This window comes from Phyllopteryx taeniolatus, chromosome 8, assembly GCF_024500385.1.
Source record: "Phyllopteryx taeniolatus isolate TA_2022b chromosome 8, UOR_Ptae_1.2, whole genome shotgun sequence".
Lineage (NCBI taxonomy): Eukaryota > Metazoa > Chordata > Actinopteri > Syngnathiformes > Syngnathidae > Phyllopteryx > Phyllopteryx taeniolatus.
The window spans coordinates 9,773,623-9,797,315 of NC_084509.1; the positions used below are offsets into that span (position 1 = coordinate 9,773,623).

A 23,693-nucleotide genomic window follows, 5' to 3' on the forward strand; every position below is an offset into this window, starting at 1 on the left:
TGTTGTGCAGCTTAGAAGTACAGCGGAGAAGCAGGCACACAACACACCCGCTCGACCATTATTCTTCCCAGTCGACCCGGGACGCGTGCCATTGTCTTCCCACCGCCTAATTGTGCCAGTGTGGCTCGGCCCCCAGCTGAACCGCCGCTCGCCTTGGCGCGAGGAAATGGATTAGTCGGCGCCTTGATTAGGGAAGCTGCAGAACAGATTAGCAAGGTCGACTCGTCCTGGTCGGGGAGACATAAAACAGCAGTTGGAGTCCTATCTCTGCTTCATGACTGCCGCTGTTTTCTGCATGGCTGGCCTCATCCGCATCTTACATCCACCTTTTAAAAAAAAAAAAAAAAAAAAAAAAAAAAACAGTGAAGAAGATACAGTCCATCCGGAAAATAGTCACAGGGCTTCACGTTTCCCATATTTTGGTTTGTTACAGAATACATTCATTTTCCCTCTCCCAAAAAAAATTTACATTTACATTAAATTTTTTTGCCGCAACATTTTACACACAACACAACATAATGATGACAGCATGAACTGTTTTTTAATGTTTGCAAATTAATTAGAATTTAAAACAAAAATAAACACATAATAGTACATAGTACTTTATTGATGCCCCTAAGGCAGCTTTCACAGCCTCGTCTTTTTAAAGGTCCCCTATTTTGGCTATTTAGACCTCCATAGAGTGACTCTCTAACATGGACTTAGTATAAAAGTGTCAATATCATTAAAAAAACCACCTTGGTTTTGTCATACGAGTGTCCAGAAAAGGCCCCCCTGACAGATACATTACTTCTGTTTGACCCATTTTTGTATCCGCTTTGTCCATATTTGACAAAGACCACTCCCTTTCCTCTGACTGGTTGCCTCTGTGTCGAAGACCCACTTGTGAGAGTACATTGTTCATGTTGACAGCGCTGGCTCGGGAGCGTAGAGGTCGCCGAAGGTCTTCGCTAGTGACGTAGATAAGCTCGAGAAATTCGAATGACCTGTTCAGGTCTCTCAACAGGGAAACATCTGGAACTCAGGAATGCGTGGACGATTTTAATTCATATTTCACATTTCACTGAGGCACCATAGAGCCAATAGTATATCCCAAATACTAGAAAAAGTTGGTTTGGTAAAATATGGGACATTTAAGTAGGATGCTACAAGCTTAGCACACCTATCTTTGGACAGTTTTGCCCATTCCTCTTTGCAGCACCGCTCAAGCTTCATCAATGTTGGATGGGGAGCATCTATGCATTTTTCAGATCTCTTCAGACATGTTTGGTGGGATTCAAGTCTAGGCTTTGGTTGTGCCACTCAAGGACAGTCACAGAGTTGTCCTGAAGCCACTCCTTTGATGTTTCTGCTGTTGTCCTGCTCAGAGATGATGCATCCCCCCCAGTCTGACGTCAAGGGACCGCTCAGGGGCAGGTTTTCATCCAGAACATCTCTGTACATTGCTGCATTCATATTTCCCTCCATCCTGACGGGTCGCCCAGTTTCTGCAATGAAATAGTTCAATCCTTGTCTCATCAGACCAGAGAATTTAGTTTCTCATGATCTGAAAGTCCTTCAGGTGCCTTTTGGGCAAACTCCAGGTAGGCTCCCATGTGCCTTTAACTAAGTAAGGATTGCTTCCGTCTAGACTCTCCACCTTACAGGCCTGATTGGTGGTTTGCTGATTGTTCTCCTCCTACAGAGAAATGCCGGAGCCTGACTAAGGTCCTTCCTCCCTCTGATTGCTCAGTTTAGATGGGCGGTCAGCACTCAGGAGAGTCCTGGTGGTTTTGAACTTCGATTTACTGATGATGGAGGTCACTGTGCTCATTTGGACCTCCATACCAGCAGAAATGTTTCTGAACATTTCCCCAGAGCTTTGCCTTGAGTGAATTGTGTCTTGGAGGTCTACAGTGAATTCCTTTGACTTCATGCTTGGTTTATGCTCTGACATACATTAGCAACTGTGGGACCTTTATATAGGCATGTGTGTGCCTTTCCAAATCATGTCTAACCAACTGAATTGACCACATGTCGAATCAAATTAAGATGTAGAAACAATGGAATGGAATGGAATACTGCTGTAACGTAACAAAATATGGAAGAAGTAAAGCCTTGTGAAGACTTTCTGTCAGTTTTTAAATACAACATAATAACATGGAAGTAAAAGGCACTTTTCCCCTGCAGCCACGCACTGACTTTAGTATTAACATGTCTGTTTGCTTCCAATCTGGCTTCCTCTAGCGAGCAGAGGGGCATATGCTAAACCAGCATGGTGGTGGTCGTCTTAGACCCCCTCTTCCCCTCCCGTATGAGGGTGGTTGTGCTGACTGTGGGTTAAAAAGTGACCCAATTAGCTCTGGCAGGCTAGACGAGGATGGGAGTGTGTGTTAATGAGAGACCAGTTTAAACTGGTGGTTTAAACTGGTTCAGCAGATGACTTTGCTACTTCAGCGAGACTGACATTTGGTAGCAGAGCGCAAAGTCAACTATCCTAACTTAATCCATTCCGGATTGTGTGCCTCCATATATATATATATATATATAACGGATATGCATGAATATTCTCATTAAGATTAAAGTGTAGAAAAACGTGGTGTTTTTCAAAATCATGTAAACAAATTTATGCAGTGTTCACGTGGAAACTACCTGTATGCTTTCAGTAATTGAACTATTTTCCATTTGTGGCTCTATTGTTATCATCACACTTTTCCAATTTGCTCTGTGGTGGCAAAACAAACCAGAAAAAAAAGTCACAAAAGAAAAAGCACTATCAAAGCAGTTATTATAATCAATAGGCATCTGCTAGCATATTTTCCAAGCTTCTAATTATGATTAAAATGTACAGCCCTAAGATTTGATGTACAGAACTTTTATTTTCCGTTTGCCTCCTCTAATATGTTCTAGCTAGTGAGTGCCCGCATTAAAGTGCATTCTTGGCTCTTAGACGTCAGCCAGTGTCATTGTTCTCTTTAACTGTAAGCTTTGGAGGCTTAAAAGAAAAACACACGTACACACCATGATGAGACTGAGTTGGCAGACTGAAGCGCTGCTTCCCTCCAAAGTGCCTCATCGCGACACGGCGTACTGTGGCGTTTCACCAACGCTAACGTGTCAGTGAAGAGATAGTCACATGGCGTGGGAGGATTAGAGTAAAGTAGGACGAATAAAAAAGAAAAGTTGTTTTAAAAGGCTCTACATCCAGATGTTCTTCTTACTCCTGATGGGGGATTATGAAGCAATCTATCTTGTGTCGGGCGGAGCTGTTTTTTTCCTGTTTTGGGATGCTAATGTCTCATTCTAACCCTTTGTAAACTCGTCATTTGGAAAAAGGTTATACAGTATGTGAACATTTTATTAATTTGTAGAGCCAATTGATGGACTAGATTGTTGATTTATTGTGTCTTGAAGCAGTTGAGGCAAACTGCCCATCCATTTTCATATTGCTAGTCCTCATTAGAGTCGCGGGTAAGATAGTATAACCTATAGTATACTCGCTGACTTTAGCCGAGGGAGGTTGGGCAGTACACTGGGGGAAAAAAAGTAACCTACTTAATTTTCGGTTGGACATGATTAAAATGTGTAAAACTAATGTAATTTTTCCTCTTGTCCTTGAAAATAATCAAATAATATATTAGTTTAACACCTTTTAATCATGTGTAACTGATGTACATGTTCAAATTACCGGTAAGTAAATTCAAATTACAATGACAAACAGGTCCTAGGTGAGGGACCAGACAAAGCACGGCTCAAAGACCCCTAATGATGACGACAAACAATGGACTTCGTTTTCCCTTGCCCGGACGCGGGCCACCGGGGCCCCCCGCTGGAGCCAGGCCTGGTGGTGGGGCTCGAAGGCGAGCGCCTGGTGGCCGGGCCTGCACCCATGGGGTCCGGCCGGGCACAGCCCGAAAGGGTAACGTGGGTCCCCCTTCCCATGGGCTCACCACCTGTGGGAGGGGCCATAGGGGTCGGGTGCAGTGTGAGCCGGGCGGTGGCCGAAGGCGGGGACCTTGGCGATCCGATCCTCGGCTACAGAAGCTGGCTCTAGGGACGTGGAATGTCACCTCTCTGGCAGGGAAGGAGCCCGAGTTGGTGTGTGAGGTCGAGAAGTTCCGACTCGATATAGTCGGACTCGCCTCCACGCACACCTGGGGCTCTGGTACCAGTCCTCTCGAGAGGGGTTGGACTCTCTTCCACTCTGGAGTTGCCCATGGTGAGAGGCGCCGAGCAGGTGTGGGTATACTTATTGCCCCCCGGCTCTGCGCCTGTACGTTGGGGTTCACCCCGGTGGACGAGAGGGTAGCCTCCCTCCGCCTTCGGGTGGGGGGACGGGTCCTGACTGTTGTTTGTGCCTATGCACCAAACAGCAGTTCAGAGTACCCACCCTTTTTGGAGTCCTTGGAGGGGGTGCTGGAGAGCGCTCCCGCTGGGGACTCCATTGTTCTGTTGGGGGACTTCAATGCTCACGTGGGCAATGACAGTGAGACCTGGAAGGGCGCGATTGGGAGGAACGGCCCCCCCGATCAGAACCCGAGCGGTGTTCTGTTATTGGACTTCTGTGCTCGTCACGGATTGTCCATAACGAACACCATGTTCAAGCATAAGGGTGTCCACACGTGCACTTGGCACCAGGACACCCTAGGTCGCAGTTCGATGATCGACTTTGTGGTCGTGTCATCGGACTTGCGGCCGCATGTCTTGGACACTCGGGTGAAGAGAGGGGCGGAGCTGTCAACTGATCACCACCTGGTGGTGAGTTGGCTCCGATGGTGGGGGAAGATGCCGGTCCGACGTGGCAGGCCCAAACGTATTGTGAGGGTCTGCTGGGAACGTCTGGCAGAATCCCCTGTCAGAAGGAGTTTCAACTCCCACCTCCGACAGAACTTTGCTCATGTTCCGGGGGAGGCGGGGGACATCGAGTCCGAGTGGACCATGTTCCGCGCCTCCATTGCTGAGGCGGCCGACCGGAGCTGTGGCCGTAAGGTGGTCGGTGCCTGTCGTGGCGGCAATCCGCGAACCCGTTGGTGGACACCAACGGTGAGGGATGCCGTCAAGCTGAAGAAGGAGTCCTATCGGGCCTTTTTGGCCTGTGGGACTCCTGAGGCAGCTGATGGGTACCGGCTGGCCAAGCGGAATGCAGCTCTGGTGGTCGCTGAAGCAAAAACCCGGGCATGGGAGGAGTTCGGTGAGGCCATGGAGAAAGACTTCCGGACGGCTTCGAGGAAATTCTGGTCCACCATCCGACGTCTCAGGAGAGGAAAGCAGTGCACCACCAACACTGTGTATAGTGGGGATGGGGCGCTGCTGACCTCGACTCGGGACGTTGTGAGTCGGTGGGGAGAATACTTCGAAGACCTCCTCAATTCCACCGACACGCCTTCCCATGGGGAAGCAGAGTGTGGGTTCTCTGAGGCGGGCTCTCCTATCTCTGGGTTTGAGGTCACCGAGGTAGTTAAAAAGCTCCTCGGTGGCAGGGCCCCGGGGGTGGATGAGATTCGCCCGGAGTTCCTAAAGGCTCTGGATGTTGTGGGGCTGTCCTGGTTGACACGCCTCTGCAACATCGCGTGGACATCGGGGACAGTGCCTCTGGATTGGCAGACTGGGGTGGTGGTTCCCCTTTTTAAGAAGGGGGACCGGAGGGTGTGTTCCAACTACAGGGAGATCACACTGCTCAGCCTCCCTGGTAAGGTCTATTCAGGGGTGCTGGAGAGGAGGGTCCGTCGGGAAGTCGAATCTCAGATTCAGGAGGAGCAGTGTGGTTTTCGTCCTGGCCGTGGAACAGTGGACCAGCTCTACACCCTCGGCAGGGTCCTCGAGGGTGCATGGGAGTTCGCCCAACCAGTCTACATGTGTTTTGTGGACTTGGAGAAGGCGTTCGACCGTGTCCCTCGGGGAGTCCTGTGGAGAGTGCTTCGGGAGTATGGGGTACCGAACCCCCTGATACGGGCTGTTCGGTCCCTGTACGACCGGAGTCAGAGTTTGGTCCGCATATCCGGCAGTAAGTCGAACTCGTTCCCGGTGAGGGTTGGACTCCGCCAAGGCTGCCCTTTGTCGCCGATTCTGTTCATAACCTTTATGGACAGAATTTCTAGGCGCAGCCGAGGCGTAGAGGGGGTCCGGTTTGGTGGCCTCAGTATTGCATCTCTGCTTTTTGCAGATGATGTGGTTCTGTTGGCTTCATCAAGCCGTGACCTCCAACTCTCATTGGAGCAGTTCGCAGCCGAGTGTGAAGCCGCTGGGATGAGAATCAGCACCTCCAAATCTGAGACCATGGTCCTCAGTCGGGAAAGGGTGGCATGCCATCTCCAGGTCGGGGATGAGATCCTGCCCCAAGTGGAGGAATTCAAGTATCTTGGGGTCTTGTTCACGAGTGAGGGAAGAATGGAACGGGAGATCGACAGGCGGATCGGTGCAGCGTCTGCAGTGATGCGGACTTTGTATCGGTCCGTTGTGGTAAAGAAAGAGCTAAGCCGAAAGGCGAAGCTCTCAATTTACCGGTCGATCTTCGTTCCTACCCTCACCTATGGTCATGAGCTGTGGGTCGTGACCGAAAGAACAAGATCCCGGATACAAGCGGCCGAAATGAGTTTCCTCCGCAGGGTGTCCGGGCTCTCCCTTAGAGATAGGGTGAGAAGCTCGGTCATCCGGGAGGATCTCAGAGTAGAGTCGCTACTCCTCCGCATTGAGAGGAGCCAGATGAGGTGGCTGGGGCATCTGATTCGGATGCCTCCCGGACGCCTCCCTGGTGAGGTGTTCCGGGCATGTCCCACCGGGAGGAGACCCCGGGGACGACCCAGGACGCGCTGGAGAGACTACATCCTTCGGCTGGCCTGGGAACGCCTCGGGATCCCCCCGGAAGAGCTGGATGAAGTGGCTGGGGAGAGGGTAGTCTGGGCGTCCCTGCTGAAGCTACTGCCCCCGCGACCCGACCCGGATAAGCGGTAGAGAATGGATGGATGGATGGATAAATTCAAATTAAATGTTATTTTCGTAGACAGCGCATCTGCAATGGGTCACAAATGCTGGTGGTTTCTAATTTTTGTGCAAGCACAAGTCTCATTGCGTGTGTTTGCCAATTTGGCAGATCAGTCTCCACCAAGCTGGGTGTTCCAGTGCAGCGAAGGTGTGGAGATAGGGGATTGAAAATTTGGTGGCAGAAAGTCGGTCTAGACTTACCCCTTCTCAGACCACTGCCAGTGCAGCCAGTCTAATGTGATTTTGGTGAATTTGATTGGGGCAAAGGCGGACAGATACTGAGGTCCGCGGACATATTTAGGTCACCAACGGTTATCACTAGCTCATTCTGTATTTAATAAGGGTACCCGCTCACATTGTCTGTTGCCACACCAGCCAAGAGCAGTGACAGAGCTCCACTCAGGAATGGATTGTTGCTATTACGCATCGTCCTCTTCTACATAGAGGTGTCGCCATGCGAGACTGGCATTGCGCCACATTTAAAGGGAATGAAAGGAGCTGCTTTGATTGACGTTGAATGAAGTCTGCTGTAAACACACCCACAGTGGCGCAGCCCGCCCACTTTTGGATCTGCCAGGCTGCACTGGTCTACCAAATTACCAAAACCGGTCTAATCCACCCCTGGCTCACAGTTGTGCTGCACGCTGTGGCACAAAAATAAGGTCCTCAGTGTTGTTTATTGTCACACTCAGTTGAAGTTTAATGTAAAAGTAAACATACAACAACAACAATCACATTTGTGTATTTAACCAAACCACATAACTTTGCATTACCAAAGTCTACTAGGTTAATGCTTTCACACAATACAAAATGCTGTTGATGGGCTAACTAATAGCATCAATCTCACGGTAGTTATAACCCTTTCAGCAACAGATATTTCAACACAAACGGTGGAGCAACATACAGTATGTAAACAGACTATACCAATACTCCCAGGCATATTCTTTATCCTCTGTGAAAAAAAGACTATCATGACTGCAGCTTACTGAGCTGTTGTGACCATATTTTTTTGTGTATATATTATAGAAGCATATTTTGTTATAAGCTAAATAAATCAATTTTGACTTCCTACCATAAGTAGAAAAATCATAAAATCAGCTTGGTAAAAAGGGCAGATAATATAATAATTTACATACAAGGAGACTGCAATAATAATAATAATAATAAAAACAGCACTGTGTGTTGTAATAAATTCATTAGGTGTCAGACTTAGCATGGGAGCCCCCGCACCCCCAGTGGGGATTCTCGCCGTTCCACACTTGGGTGTAAAGCACCTGTGTAATTGTAGTCTCACTGAAAGGCGGGGGACTTTTCGGGCTTACGAGTGTCATCCTCCAGCCGCACAATGATACAATGTGAGGATTAACGCAATCACTGTTGTCTCAGCAGACAACCTCTTCATTAGCTGTGACGGGCCACTGGAATCTGACCATGTCCCTAATGGCCTTACTGCGCAATGAAATGTTTAAAAAAACAAAAAATAAGAGCCACTTGTTCCTTTACCCTTTTAAACAGTAGCGAGCTCACTGAGGCTACACACATACTGTACACACACACACACACACCCGAGTCACCCCAGACTGTGGCATTATGAAGCACTTTACATTATATAGCTTTGTACATTGTGTGTTGTGTGGTAAATTGTGCATTGTATGCAGCAGTACCATTACATTGAGCACTTTGTTACATCTTGTAGTACTGTTACACTGTATAGCACTGTGTTGTATTGTGTAGCACTGTGTAGTATTGCGTTATATGTAGAGTATTGTTACATCGTGTTACACTGTGTAGGACCGTGTACATTATGTTATTTGTTTGTTGTTTGTTCTGTAGTACTTTGTGCAGCACTGTAGTACTGTGTTACGTTGTGTAGCACTGTGGAGAATTGTTAGGTTGTGTAGTACTGTGTTGTATTGTGTGGAATTGCATTTTGTTATGCAGCACTGTCTCGTATCGTGTAGTATTGGTACGTTGTGTGGCAGTTTACAGTATTGTGTAGCATTGTGTAAACTATGCAACATTGTTCCAATCAAGTACACTTTATTTTTAACCACATTCAAAAACAGTTAGCCAAAGTTCTCAATTTCAGCAGATAGGTAAAATATAGCAGAAATAACATGAAACAAATTTAGGACATAAAAACACTGTTAACAATCACAAAATAAAACCACACACTGCCAACTCTCAGACAGGGTCTGAGAATGCCCCGGAGAACAAATGGGGTTTTAAACGAGCTAGTCTAACCTGGAGGGGCAGCTCATTCGAAAGTTTGGGTGCAGCAACAGCAAAGGCTATGTCTCTCCTGAATTTCAACCTTCATCTTGGGACGTCAAGGAGTGATCTTTCAGAAGACCTCAGAGACCGTGTTAGTTAGAGAGTTACATTGCGTAGCACTGTGTATTGTTCCACTACTTTGTTTTATCTAGCATTGCGTAGCACTAATATTGTGTAGCATTGTGTAGTACTGTTACCCTCTATAGCCCTGTGTAGTGTTGTTACCTCATTTTACTCTATGAAGCCCTGTGTACGTTGTACCGCTATAGCACTGTGTTGTATTGTTACATTGAGTAACATTGTGTTGCACTGCATTGCGTAACATACATATGTGTAGTAGGGCTCAACGATTTTGGAAAATAATGTATTTGCGATTTTTTTCTTCTCATTTTTCAACAAACACAAGCGATAAATAAATCTGTATTACAATAAACACTACCAGATTTATTATACATACCTGTAAATTGTTCTTTATTATAGGTTGGGCTTATGCTAAGATGAGGGTGTATTCATCTACTTCAGTTAGTTGAAAACTTACTCAATACTTTGACTTGCAGTCTTGTAAGCGTTCACCACGACCACTTAACAAAATTCTGCGAACCAAGTGTGGCGTAAACATACAGTAAGTATAGTGAGTAATAAATCACACAAATTAAAGTGTAGATTTCAACAATAATGCAGACGAACCTGTGGCTTTACCACTTCAACACGTCCAACTTTTCATGTGTCATGAAACATGATACGTAAACAAGGACTTTGGTTTTGTAGAGAAAATAAACCCGCACAAATAATATTTGAGTATTTCAGCTTCATCTGTCTTCTCCTTTTTCCTACCTCCTCCAACACACACGCACACACACGCGCACACACACACCTACACACACACTTTTATTCTATTTGTGCCTAAAACATGTTGCTAGCTACTGCTATGTTAGCTGTTGATATTTGGTGACTAGGTTGTGATGACAATAGCTGAACTAGCGATTGTTGTTAACTTCGGGACATACCTGAATGTGTGTTCTTAAATTTGTGTCAGACGTCTTTTGTGTCGCAGCTTTCTTTTGAGGTTGGATACCTTTATGATTTTAAAGTTATATGGCAATTGGGATTCACGAGATGCACCCATCTTCTCCCCTTCCTCTGCTATTGTATCCTGTCACACGCTTCAAAGAGCATGAAGATGGCTACGTAATGTACGTGACGTCAAACGGAAGAAATGCATTGAAGGGTCAGAAGTGCCTTGGCAAACGTAGGTTCTGTCAAAGCTACCGTGCAATGTGATCATGTATGGCCACATATCAACCAATGTATCCACTTAAATTTAGCCCCTGACAACTTTGCCGAGGGCTGCCATCTTCAAATCATGGATGGATGTGACCTTCTGCAGCAGTGACACTCCTCAAGTAACACGCACACCGTGTTTTGTTGTTGTCTTTGTTTATTTTTACCTTGCAAAGCGAAACATATCAAACATGCCACAAACTGAATCAACAACAACAAGGCCACATGAGACAGAAAAATTATGTGCATCCAGCACGGCAGTGTGCGGCAGGCTTTGAGCGCCACATTGACTCATCTCCCTGCCTGCTCTACATCGCTCCACTCTCAATGACCCGTCAAATCTCAACCTTTGCGATTAGCAGATCGTCTTTTATCATATGGCAATATTATTGAAAATTCAATGTAGTATTGTTACATTGTTGTACAGTGTAATGTGTTGTATTGTGTAGTGCTGTGTTACAGTTCAGCACTGTAGTACTGCGTTGCATTGTGTAGTATTGTGCTAGATTGTGTGGTACTGTGTTGTGTGATGTAGCAGCACCGTGGTATGTTCTGTAGTGTTATACAGTGTGTTATTGTACAATTCCAGTGAAGTTGGGACGTTTGGGAACTGAAGACACTAATTGTTGAAGCTTTGTAGGTGGAATTCTTTCCCATTCTTGTTTGATGTACAGCTTCAGCTGTTCAACAGTCCGGAGTCTCCGTTGTCGTATTTTACACTTCATAATGCGGCACACATTTTCAATGGGAGACAGGTCTGGACTGCAGGCAGGCCTCTCTAATACCCGCACTCTTTTACTATGAAGCCACGCTGTTGTAACACGTGCAGAATCTGGTTTGGCATTGTCTTGCTGAAATAAGCAGGGGCGTCCATGAAAAAGACGTTGCTTGGATGGCAGCATATGTTTCTCCAAAACCTGTATGTACCTTTCAGCATTAATGGTGCCTTCACTGATGTATAAGTTACCCATGTCATTGGCACTAACACAGCCCCATACCATCACAGATGCTGGCTTTTGAACTTTGCTTCCATAACAATCCGGATGGTTCTTTTCCTCTTTGGCCCGGAGAACACGACGGCCACAATTTCCAAAAACAATCTGAAATGTGGACTTGTCGGACCACAGAACACTTTACCACTTTGCATCAGTCCATCTTAGATGAGCTCGGGCCCAGAGAAGCCGCCGGCGTTTCTGGGTTTTGTTGATAAATGGCTTTTGCTTTGCATAGTAAAGTTTCAAGTTGCACTTACGGATGTAGCGCCGAACTGTATTTACTGACATTGGTTTTCTGAAGTGTTCCTGAGCCCATGTGGTGATATCCTTTACACATTGATGTCGGTTTTTGATGCAGTGCCGCCTGAGGGATCGAAGGTCACGGGCATTCAATGTTGCCGCTTACATGCAGTGATTTCGCCAGATTCTCTGAACCATTTGATGATATTATGGACCGTAGATGGTGAAATCCCTAAATTCCTTGCAATTGCACGTTGATGAACATTGTCCTTAAACTGTTCGACTATTTTCTCACGCACTTGTTCAGAAAGAGGTGAACCTCGCCCCATCTTTGCTTGTGAATGACTGAGCAATTCCTTTTATACCCAATCATGGCACCCACCTGTTCCCAATTAGCCTGTTCACCTGTGCGATGTTCCAAACAGGTGTTTGATGAGCATTCCTCAACTTTCTCAGTCTTTTTTGCGACCTGTCCCAGCTTTTTTGGAATGTGTTACAGCCATAAAATTTAAGTTAATGATTATTTGCTAAAAACAATAAAGTTTATCAGTTTGATATTAAATATCTTGTCTTTGTAGGGTATTCAATTAAATATAGGTTGAACATGATTTGCACATCATTGTATTCTGTTTTTATTTGTTTAACACAACGTCCCAACTTCATTGGAATTGGAGTTGTATTACATTGTGTAGAACTATGTCCTCTTTTGTTACATTGTATTGCATCATGTTACATTCTGCAGTAGTTTTTTTTTACACTGTTACATTTTAGACTGGTTAGCACAGCTGCCTCACAGTTCTGAGGACCGGGGTTCAAATCCCGGCCCCGCCTGTGTGGGGTTTGCATGTTCTCCCCGTGCCTGCGTGTCTTTTCTCTGTGTATGCCGGTTTCCTCCCACATCCCAAAAACATGCATGGTAGGTTAATTGAAGACTATAAATTGCCCATCGGTATGAATGTGAGTGTGATTAGTTTATATGTGCCCTGCGATTGGGTGGTGATCAGTTCAGGGTGCACCCCGCCTCTCGCCCGAAGATAGCTGGGATAGGTTCCAGCACGACCCTAGTGAGGATAAGCGGTACAGAAAATGGATGGATGTTACATTTTGTGTAGCAGTGTTACACTTAGTGTTGTGCTCAAGACCACACTATCCGACACCAAGACTTTTGGGAGTTGATACCGTGTCAAGACCAAGACCGAGACCAGCCGAGACCGTGACAAGACCAAGACCATAAAAACCCATTTTGTTTCAGTTAAACAGCATTCACTCTTTAATTTTCTTTTTCTTTTATACAATAATATACATTTGACAACCCAAAAATTTATGTTTGCAACTCTTTCAAAGCACATGTAAAAATCTCAAATCTTAACATTTTTTTAAAAACTAAATTCTTGGAAAAAATACATTCTTGTGTTTGGTTGCATTTAAAAAATGTAAGACACTGCAGCATTTTGTGACCTAAACATCTCATAATAATGCCATCTCAGAAAGACAAAATTATTTTCGCTGTTGTTAGTTACAGTCAAAGTTCATTTGAGATCCCAGCTAAAGTTCGACGTTTTCGCCGCCGTTTCAGTGAGATGAAGACCACAGAATTTGCACACAGCGGAGTGTTTTCTTTTGCATTTTGTTTTACATATGAAGTCTTTGTGGCTGAGGAAACCAAATTTAATTACCGTTGTGTTAGCAGACATACTGTATCTTGCTTCGGGCTCTCCTTGTGCAGTCCGGCCAGTCTCAGTCTCAGACTATTGACCAAGACTTTTGAGAGCCGAGTCCGAGACAAGACCAAGACCTTCAGAATGTGATCTCGAGACCAAAACCGGTCACGAGTGTTGCAATGCTAGTTACACTGTGTAGCACAATTTACTATTCTAATATATTACATTGTGTAGAAATCTGTAGAATTGTGTTGCATTGTTAATTGTCACTGTCTTACCTGGAGTAGCACTGTGTAGCATTGTGTGATATTGTGTACTGTAGTTTTGTGAACATCGGAGAGCATTATTCCTTAATCGATCATACCAACAACAAACCACCACTGAAATTTTCTTATCAAAATTAAGTCCAATTGTTTCAAATGTTCACAATAGATAAAAATTAACATTGTGGTCACGATATTTGTTCACATTTCCCTGAGAGGACTTGATATGAAAAAGCTTCCCCATCGCTGCAAATTTCCTTTCCAGAATGTGACAGTGAAGCATCATGTTTCATTCAGTGTCACTTATCTAAATAGCTTGTCGGCTGTTGACAAAATCGCCCTGCGGCTGCTGTTTTTTTTTTTTTTTTTTTCCACACTCAAAATCGATTATTGTAAAAAAAGAGCCATCGAACAAATGTGTTTTTTTTGGTCCGGACTAGTCTCTCACGCTCATTTCTCAATAAACTCAAGAAGAAGGCCCTTCTGCAATGCTCAGTGGGGATATCAACATCATTCCAGTGAGAGCTGACTCCCTGCATGAAATGATGATGCAACACTCATTTAGCCCTGTTTTGTCTTTTATTTAAGCGTGTAGGAACCGCCTCGGGGACTTTTTGTGGAAGGATTTGTCTTGCTGCGAGGAGACAGGGTCAAAGCCTCAGCTGCCCCCCAAGTGAGCGTGGACGCAGCAATCATTTGAGCAATATCACTTGTCGGACTGCTACTATGTCGGAGAAGTTAGGCTTAGGGAAAGGAGTGTGTGTGGGGGGGCGTCGTCCAGCTCTGTCACATTGATAGTTTAAAGTGGGAGCAGGAAGCATCTCATTAGCTGAAGTTTAATGGAAACAATGGAACCACGATTAGTCATCTTTGGAGAAGGGCTTAAGAAAGCAGCTAAGGAAAAGTTTTATTTGTCACACTATGGAACTTTCTTTCCTCTCAAGTACCATCTGCCTATCAGAGCCCTTAGGCTGAGTTAAGTCTATTTCCTCTTATTTCGTGTCCACTTTAATGAATGCCACCGGGATGCGTTGGATTGATGACTGCATCAGAGACCATTTGCGTACAGAGCAAATGTCACGCGGGTTTATTTGGAAAGAAATCATCATATTTTCTGTGTTCAGAACAGTGATCACAACAAAAGCCAAAAATTGGGTTAGGGCAACGATTACAGTACTCTCATTGTTGCTTCAATCCACTAGAATGCATGAAAAGACAATATAGCATAGCATAACATAGCATGAGCCTTTATTCCACCCACAATGGGGAAATTCTGGATGCTCTGTGGTTCTCTCCAACTACAACTATTCAAGGCGAGTTTAAAGGGACTGTAAAGGGACCAAAAAGGTAAATTTGACACGCCACAGAGAAGTGTGTTTTTAAAAAGCTTGCCAAATATGAATGAATAATATATATCACCATGTAGGTAAAATAAGGCTCTAAAATCATGAAAAATATGGCACGCTGTCTGCAGTCAACTACAGGCTAAGTCAGTGGTGGGAAAACTACGGCCCGCGGGCCACATCCAGCCCGTTGGTCATTTCAATCCAGCCCGCCAAAGATTGGTACAGAATCGCCCAAATCATATCAAAATCATGACTACATTTCTTTGACCTTGTCCTGTAATGCCGAGTGGTTCCACCAGTAATGCCGAGTGGTTCCACCAGTAATGCCGAGTGGTTCCACCAGGTAGCGCTGTAGGTACAGTGATACATTGGCTGTTCTGTTTTTACTCTGCTACTGCTCTGAACCCAAACCCAAAGAAAAGAACAGTAGACAGTGAGTGCCAAGTGTTTAATATAGAATTGACTACTAAATACTTTTTCACTTAAGACCAGTCAAAGGCTGTATATCTAATTTGTTAAGAAACCATTATGGTTTTAGAGGAATATAACATCAGCCGTCACTTTTCTACCAAGCATGCTGATTATGTTAACAGCCAATCAACGCAGGAACTGATGGCTACGGCTCAGCGGTTAAAATCAAGCTTGCAGAACACATCAGCAAAACACCTTTATCTGACACACTGCCATCCAAGATTCAGTCACACAAGAGCCTGAAACGGCGCCACGGGAGCTGCAGATGGAACTGATTGATCTCCAATGTGATACTGTCTTAAAAGAGAAGTTCAACTCTCAAACTGGATGAGTTTTATGCTTCATTCAGCGCAGTCACATTTCCAAAAATCCGGAAGATGGCACAGAGAATGCTGGTGGTGTTTGGCTCTACATATGTGTGTGAACAGACTTTTAGTGTGATGAGCACCAACAAAACATCCTACAGATCCCAGCTGAGTGATGAACCCCTTAGATGTGTTCTGAGAATTGACACAACAAAACTAACAACAGACTTTGATACATTAGCGGGAAAAAAAGATGATCAACAAAACAACTCTGTTCCCATTAAAAGTAAATCTAAGTATTAACACTACAATGCTTTTTTGTTGTTTTTTATTTATTTTTGATATGTAAATATCTGGTCCTGGCTTGGCCCGCCTGTCAAATATTAAAAGTCAATGTGGCCCCTGAGCCAAAAGGTTTGCCCACCCCTGGGCTAAATACTCCTCCTGAGATGTTGATTGCAGCAGTATTGCTACTTGGTCACACCCATCTACAGTAGCCGAATGAATATAAATGTGTACTTATGTCCTTAAGGAGGCCTAATTTCTTGAAAAGGTCACTTTCCCTGTGCGTCAGCAGAACTCTTGCAAAGATGCATATTCATAGCAGTTTACCCAAGACACTTGATAATAAAGTTCCATTTTTACAACCCTGCCATCATTTAATTTCAAATGAGCTTTGCAGGAACCCAGTGGGTTTGAATATTGATGCAGCATGGCAGTTGTCATCATCTCCACAGAGCTCTTTGGTGCGCGTGTGGCTCATTGACAGAGCTCACTCTCACTCACTTTTATTGAAATTGAAATTCTTCATCTTCATTTGAGAAAATGAGTTAAGATGATAGAAAGCAGTTTAAGAGTGCTATCTCTCGGGACTGCAAAAACCTTATTCGAAACAACTTACAGCAAACTTAGTGATTAATCGGACCCATTGTTTTAACAGTAATTTGTCCTCAACATCAAATGATATCAGATGAAGCTAAGAAATGTCTCCCAGAGTTGCTGTTTGGAGGCACAGTGGGACCTTGACTTACGAGTACGCCAACTTAAGAGTTTTTGCTGGCAAGCCAAAATTTCTATTACGAGAGAGCTTTTTCTAATTATGAGTCCTAAGTAAGTGAGTGTTGAGAAGTGGATGATGTCTATTAAACCCTCCCCAAGTCTGCCGTGTGCAGTTTGCCAGATAGCGAACAGTTCTTTAAAAAAGAAGTCAAGTGTGCTTGCTCCAAGCTGTTTATTGCCACTGCCAGTTGAAGTTTACTGTAAAACTACAAATAAAATGGAGTATTACACATTTTATATAAAACCAAACCATATGACGTTGTCTTTTGAAAGTCCACCAGCATAATGTTAACGTATAAAGCGTCTACTCGGGCTAACGAAAGTAGAGTGATTTGGGTTACAAGTGTGGTCGCACAACGAATTAAACTCGTAGGTCAAGGTAGCGCTGCATACTGCTGTCCACACTCATAGATCTCTATAGGGTTGAGGTCGGGGGATGATGGTGGCCCCGTCAAGATTCTTTTCTCCCTTTATAGCCCATCTGCACCTTTAATAAGATCCTACTTTTCACCTCGATGTTGAAGCAGATTTAAGTATTTTTTTCACCAGTCAAAGGGGTACTTTCTGGTACTACTTAGGATGCCTGATAAAAGTTCTCCAAATTGATCTGTAGCGAGAGATTACAATGATGGATTCTGCCATGGAGGAGGTGGCCCCTCTTGACACCTGAGCTTTGGTCTGTCAATCGCAGCAGGAAATTAAAAGATATCAAGAGTTTGCCAAGTCAAACTTCTCCGACTTCCAGTGGCAAAAACTCATGAATTTAGTCACGCCCAAAGCTACAGTACATTACTGATTTATTTTGAAAGATAACGCAATGCTTTTGTAAATACACCCATGCCTTTTTTCCCTAGCTATGAATTATGAATCCGGAATGTTATTTGTTTACGCAGCGTAGGACAGAGAGATGTGCATTATTCATTAGCTCTGCCAGGATGGACAGCAGAGGAAAATCCTCCAAAGAAGTCACGCAAATCATAGACTTAACAATTCCAACAAATGTTTCACTAGCAATATGGCTCCCTGCTCCTCACCGACCTTACATTCTAATAAAGTAATTTGCTCTTTTGTTTTTTTCCCCTGCAGTTCTCCGAGATGATTTTCGACAAGCTCCGAGCGACGTGGTGGTGGCCGCCGGTGAGCCCGCTGTCCTGGAGTGCGTGCCCCCGCGCGGGCACCCTGAACCCCTGGTGTCCTGGAAGCGCAACAACGTCAGGGTCAACACTAAAGATGAACGCATCTCTGTGAGTTATACCTAAATATTTAAAGCCTGCCAATTAAATGAAATTCACTAAGTTTTGAAGTGACAACCCACAATATATTATGCACGTATCATTATTGTCTTTGTAAGGGCAGAATTCTTAAAAGAAAATCTTGTCTGAAAGCTTAAGGGTGCAATCCATGTTACATGACTTTTTGATGTAATTTTTGATGGAATTGGGAGTTTTTCACAACTAGTTAGCCTTGATGACTGACAATCTACACAGACATAAACAAAAAAAACCTAAACCTTTTACCAAGCACATCGGTATTTTATAATTCTTAAATGTTTTACATAATATGACTTTCCTCATAAAATAGCAACTTTATTCACCAATTTCTTTGACTTTTACTTACCAATTTCTTTGACATGTTCCTCTACGTAATAGTATGATTTACATCTGTTTTTGTACTATTATAATTTAATTCTCAATTATCCCATTTCCCCCATTATTCTTATAAAACACAAATCCTACAAATCCTGACTTAATTTTCACAGTTATATTTTTTCTCTCATAATGACAAAACTTTTCTTGACTTATTAATACTTTATTCTTGTAATGCTTTTTTATTGTATAATTTGTTATATCTAATTATTGTTTTTTTTGTTTTTTGTTTGTTTTTTACATAAAGTCCCAACTTTATTTTTGTAATATTAGGACTTTTTCTCATTAAGTTACACATTATATTTCATAAAACTCTATTTCGTACAACTTTATTCTCCAACTATTGCAACTATTTTATTGATCAAATTATGACTTTATTGTTGAAATATTGTGGCTATCCTTTTTGAATTTTGTTTTATACTATGACATTATTACACAATTATTTTCTGTTATAGTACACTTATTTTTCAATTAATCTTTCCCTCAAAAGTGTTAGACACTTTAATTTATAAAATCCCAACTTTATTCTCCTAATACTGCACTTTGTTCTTGTAATATAAAACATTCTCTAATTACCAAAACATTTTTTCTTCCAAAATTCCTAATTTCTTCTTGTAATATTAAAACATTTTTTTTTATTTTACAAATTGTTTCTCTTGTTAAAACATAGCTTCAGTCTACATTTATTACTACTCATAAAACCATGACTTAATTTTTGTCATTTTATATATGCAATATTATTATTTTATTCTGGTAACATTTTCGTGTAATATTACAATTTTATTGTCCATTGATTATTATTGGGGGTTTTTTGAGTGGAGGGTAAAATGAGAACTTTATTCTCATAATGTGAAATAAATGTGCCTAAAATCGCTTTATTATCCAATTATTTCAAATTTTTAAATGATTCAATTTGAAAGATTATAACATTATTCAGTCAAGTTTAGTGTTAAAATTTTATTCTTCAATTATTTTTTTCTTTTGTAAAATTATGATTTTATTGAATTATTCTAATGTAAGACATTAACACTTAATTGTTCTGCTTTGTTATCCTATTTTTTTTTTCTTTCTGTGAGAAATCTTGCTTGAAAAAATGTGAAAAAAGTGTCTTCCTGTGTTAATAGTGACGCTGTACATTTTAGGTGCGCGGGGGCAAGCTGATGATCTCACACACCAGGAAAGGCGACGCTGGCATGTACGTGTGCGTGGGCACCAACATGGTGGGGGAGCGCGACAGCGACCCCGCCGAGCTGGTGGTGTACGAGCGGCCCGTGCTGGTGCGGAGGCCCGTCAACCAGGTGGTCATGGAGGACGACACCGTCGACTTCCTGTGTGAGGTCCACGGCGATCCTCCTCCCACTGTGCGATGGCGGCGAGAGGATGGGGAACTCCCACGAGGGAGGTAAGTAACCAAATACATATTACAGATGGTCTTCAAGAGGCTATATGCCAGGAAAACTACGATACTTTGATTCAATTTTAACTGCAATGATATAAATCCATTGTCCAGCTTGCTGTTTCTAGGCAGAGTTGTTAGGGGACAATACTATTGCTCCAAAGCCCAATGAAAATAAGAATTTAAACAATGGCTCAAAAAACTTACTCACTTATAAGGGTTGTGAGGCAGGGACACAAAGGAATCATTACTGTTAAATGCAACATGGTTTGGAAATAGTTTTTAAACATTGGATATAATAATTATAAAATATAATAATTAAAAAAATATCTGTAAATTGAAAAATAAATATAAAAATACATGAATTGACGCACCACAGAGAAGAGTGTTGTGAACAACTCCGCCAAATTTGAATGATTAAAAAAACCCGCCAATTATGTAAAATGAGGCTTCAAACTCATGAAAAATTATACACTTCTCTCTGCTCTTGAAAGCTGGGGGCATGTCCACTGAATGTGCTGAAACGAAACCATACCCAACTCAACTGTCAATCAAACACCACTTTTACCACCTGGAAAAATGGATTCTATTTTGTCGAGCATCATTCCTATGCCTACACACAACTGATGTTGATGTTTGAGCCACAAAAATATGTCCGCTTAAAGGCTTCGGTGTCTGGAATATATCCCACCAGGTCATTGCAGTGCTTTTCAATGCTGCGACGACGAGGCGCTCTAAAGTGGCAACGGCATCCTAAAGCCTCAGTCCACACGATGGCTGTCAAGTTAGACCTTTTGTGCTCTCTTTTCTGGGAATTACGTAAATCTGGCGTAACCGATCGAGAAACCCTGCGCCAGAGGCGAGTTAGACCGGTGTAGGTAATTTCGTAGATGAGCGGATCCAGGAGTGGGAGGGCTGCGCCGCTGTAGGAGTGTTTACAGTCAACTTCAGTCACCGGCATTCAAAGTGCTGATCCAAGTGCCAATCAAAGCGGCTCCTCCCTTTAAATGTGCCAATCGAAGGGCGCGTATAAACAAACAAGCATTCGCTCGCACATTCACACCTACGGGCAATTTAGAATCTTCAATTAACCGATCATGCATGTTTTGGGGATGTGAGAGGAAATTTAATTGAATTATAAAAGTGACTTTTTTCTTGGTAAAATGCAACTTTAATCCAAAAACAAAGACAAATCTTATATATATATAAAAAAAACACGTTTTAAATTAAACTTGCGTTTTTGGTGCAAGTTCAGATAGCATCAATATTTAGTTACTTGAATCTAAAAAATGTACAGTATATATACTCATAAGATTGGGACTCTTTCTCAAAAAATCCAAAGTGATTTCCTCAAAAAATGAAAATGTTTCCTCCAAATAAATGACTTTGTTTTTTTAATTGCCATAAATTTGTTGTTCAATCTGATTTCTTTTTCAAAATTGTTTTTCTAAAATATGCATTTAAAAATGACTTATTTTAGTAACAAATTATGACATGAAAGTGATTAATTTTCTGAACAATAGACAGAAGAAATGGTCCACATGTGACCTCGCAGACGTGTACTAAGTAGTTGATGGATATGAGTGTGTGGATCAGTGGGCTGACATAAATGAATAAAGAAGGCACCATAAAAGTATTCATTAGTCGGCAGAATTATCCTGTGACTGATTTCATTCCCCATTTTTTTCCAACTCAATATGTAGTATACTTAGCTAAGCCTATTAAATAATTATGCATTTGCTCACTTTCTAGTTTAGTTAATATTTGAGAATAATTTCTGAGGATTAGTTTAATGTCTCATTGGAATAGCTTTCCATACTTCTGTTCGGGCTTATTATGGACATAATGCTGGCTTGGCTTCTTAGTCAAATGCAAATCATTTTCAAAATGATACCATAACTTACGACACATCTACTGCTATGTTATTCATTTGCTAGGTTTGAGATTCGCAATGGCAACAGCCTGCGTTTATTCCGCGTGAAAGAGCAGGACGAGGGGGCGTACACCTGCACGTCAGAGAACAGCGTGGGCAAGACGGAGGCCTCGGCCATGCTGCAGGTGCACGGTAAGAATTTTGTATGAGGGCTGCACATGCACCAGCATGCATGAAAACGTAGTTCACATGTGTATGACAAGGCCAATGCAGGGGTGGCCAACCAAATATAATACACATTTTTATTCTCATACATATACTTGTAAAAAAAATTCTCAAAAAAAATGTTTTCTAGTAATTCCATTTTTTTCTTTAAGAAATACATTATTCTCAACTAAAAGACATTTTTCTTTAAAAATATAATAATAATAATGTTTTTAACCCCCTCCTAAAATATGCATTTTCTTTCTAAAAAATAATACTACTACTAATAATGATGATAAAAATTACATATATTAATGACTTTTTCTCTCAGGAATATAAATCTTTTTTTACAAAGGTTTGACATTTTGATGACTAAATTATTCTCGGAAATTTTTACTCTTTTCTGAATAAAATCTTTTGTTGTCAAAAGTTTTTTTTTCTTTTTCTAAAATGCATCTTTTAAGATTAGAACTTTTTTTTCTCTCACAATGTAATATTTCTCGCAAAAATTTTTTTTTAATTTTTTTCCATACTTTTCCCTCCAAAACGTCATTTTTTTTAAACTAAAAAAAAAACATTTTAGTTCCTAACTTTTTAACTTAAAACACTTAGCATCTTTTTTTCTTTGACAAAATTACAATTTCAATCTCTCAAGATAGAGCACTAATACTGCGTTCATGTCCACAACTTCAAAGTTTTTAAATAAATAAATAAAAAAATCGGATCATTTCCTGTCCAGTGCTTGTTTTGGACAGAGCTGGTGTCCAGTGCATCTAAGGGGATTATGCTAAACTGTACGGATTACGCCATTTGACAGATGTTTGCTGGACGTGCGCTTGAACTCACTGCTGGCGAGCAGTCCCTATATTAATAAGACATGATTCCTCTTCCGCCTCGCCTTCCTCTTTTTCCGCATGCTCTGAGCCACTCTTTCTGCGTCCTGGTTGAAACACATTCCACCACTAATGCTTTTATCAGTCTAAACGAAATCCAATCTCAGCAAATTGCCATTCACTCTCATTCACAGTTTTCTTTTCTGCGTGCTATCGGCGCTTTTGTGATGTCGCTGTGTGTTTCATCCATCTCATTAATTTTCCATCTCTCTCCGTCTTGTTTCAAACCCTATCATCATTCCAGCTGGCCGGCCGCGTAACTTCCACTCCCTTTTCTCCCATCTTGTCTCCCCCTTGTCGTTTCGTATTCTTATTTTCTTACTTGACAGACAACGCCTCCTCCTCCGCTTTCAGGAGCACGACTAACCTTCAGATAAGCAGAAGTCTAAATTAATACATCACAGGCTCATAAATCCTTCTATATGTCTCTGTCTCTGTCAGTCCCTCTATTGCTCAAATTAATTTGCACTCTATCCACATCACATTTCATAGCATCCAATTAGAGCAATTATTTATTAACAGAGAGGAGCATTTGACCCTAAACCTTTCTGATATGCTTTAAAAGCAATAGGATTTTTGCTTTGACTTAAACGGGGTATACACATATGGATTTTAACCCCTGTTTTAAACATGAGGGACTGCACATGACAAGAAAAAAATCCCATAGCGATAACCAGGCCGATTTTGAGCATCCCACCCTTCCCTTTTGATCAATGTTATCAAAGACCTGATCGATTTCTCCAAAAGATTATCTTGATTGATTGTTCTGTGGGGAGTGTTATGAGAGATTTTTTCCTCTCAATTTCCTTACATTTTGGGGCTGACA

At 42.4% G+C, this 23,693-nt stretch overlaps 1 protein-coding gene across 2 annotated transcripts in view; it reads left to right on the forward strand.

Moving 5' to 3' along the window:
• Window positions 1-23,693, forward strand: part of zgc:77784 (uncharacterized protein LOC402947 homolog) — a 75,739-nt gene that overhangs the window by 21,070 nt on the left and 30,976 nt on the right. For both annotated transcript variants that reach the window (XM_061782579.1, XM_061782580.1), the window contains exons 3-5: window positions 17,942-18,099; window positions 19,644-19,903; window positions 21,835-21,962. In XM_061782579.1, coding sequence (XP_061638563.1) covers window positions 17,942-18,099; window positions 19,644-19,903; window positions 21,835-21,962 — 546 coding nt within the window. The remainder of the gene's footprint in view (window positions 1-17,941; window positions 18,100-19,643; window positions 19,904-21,834; window positions 21,963-23,693) is intronic.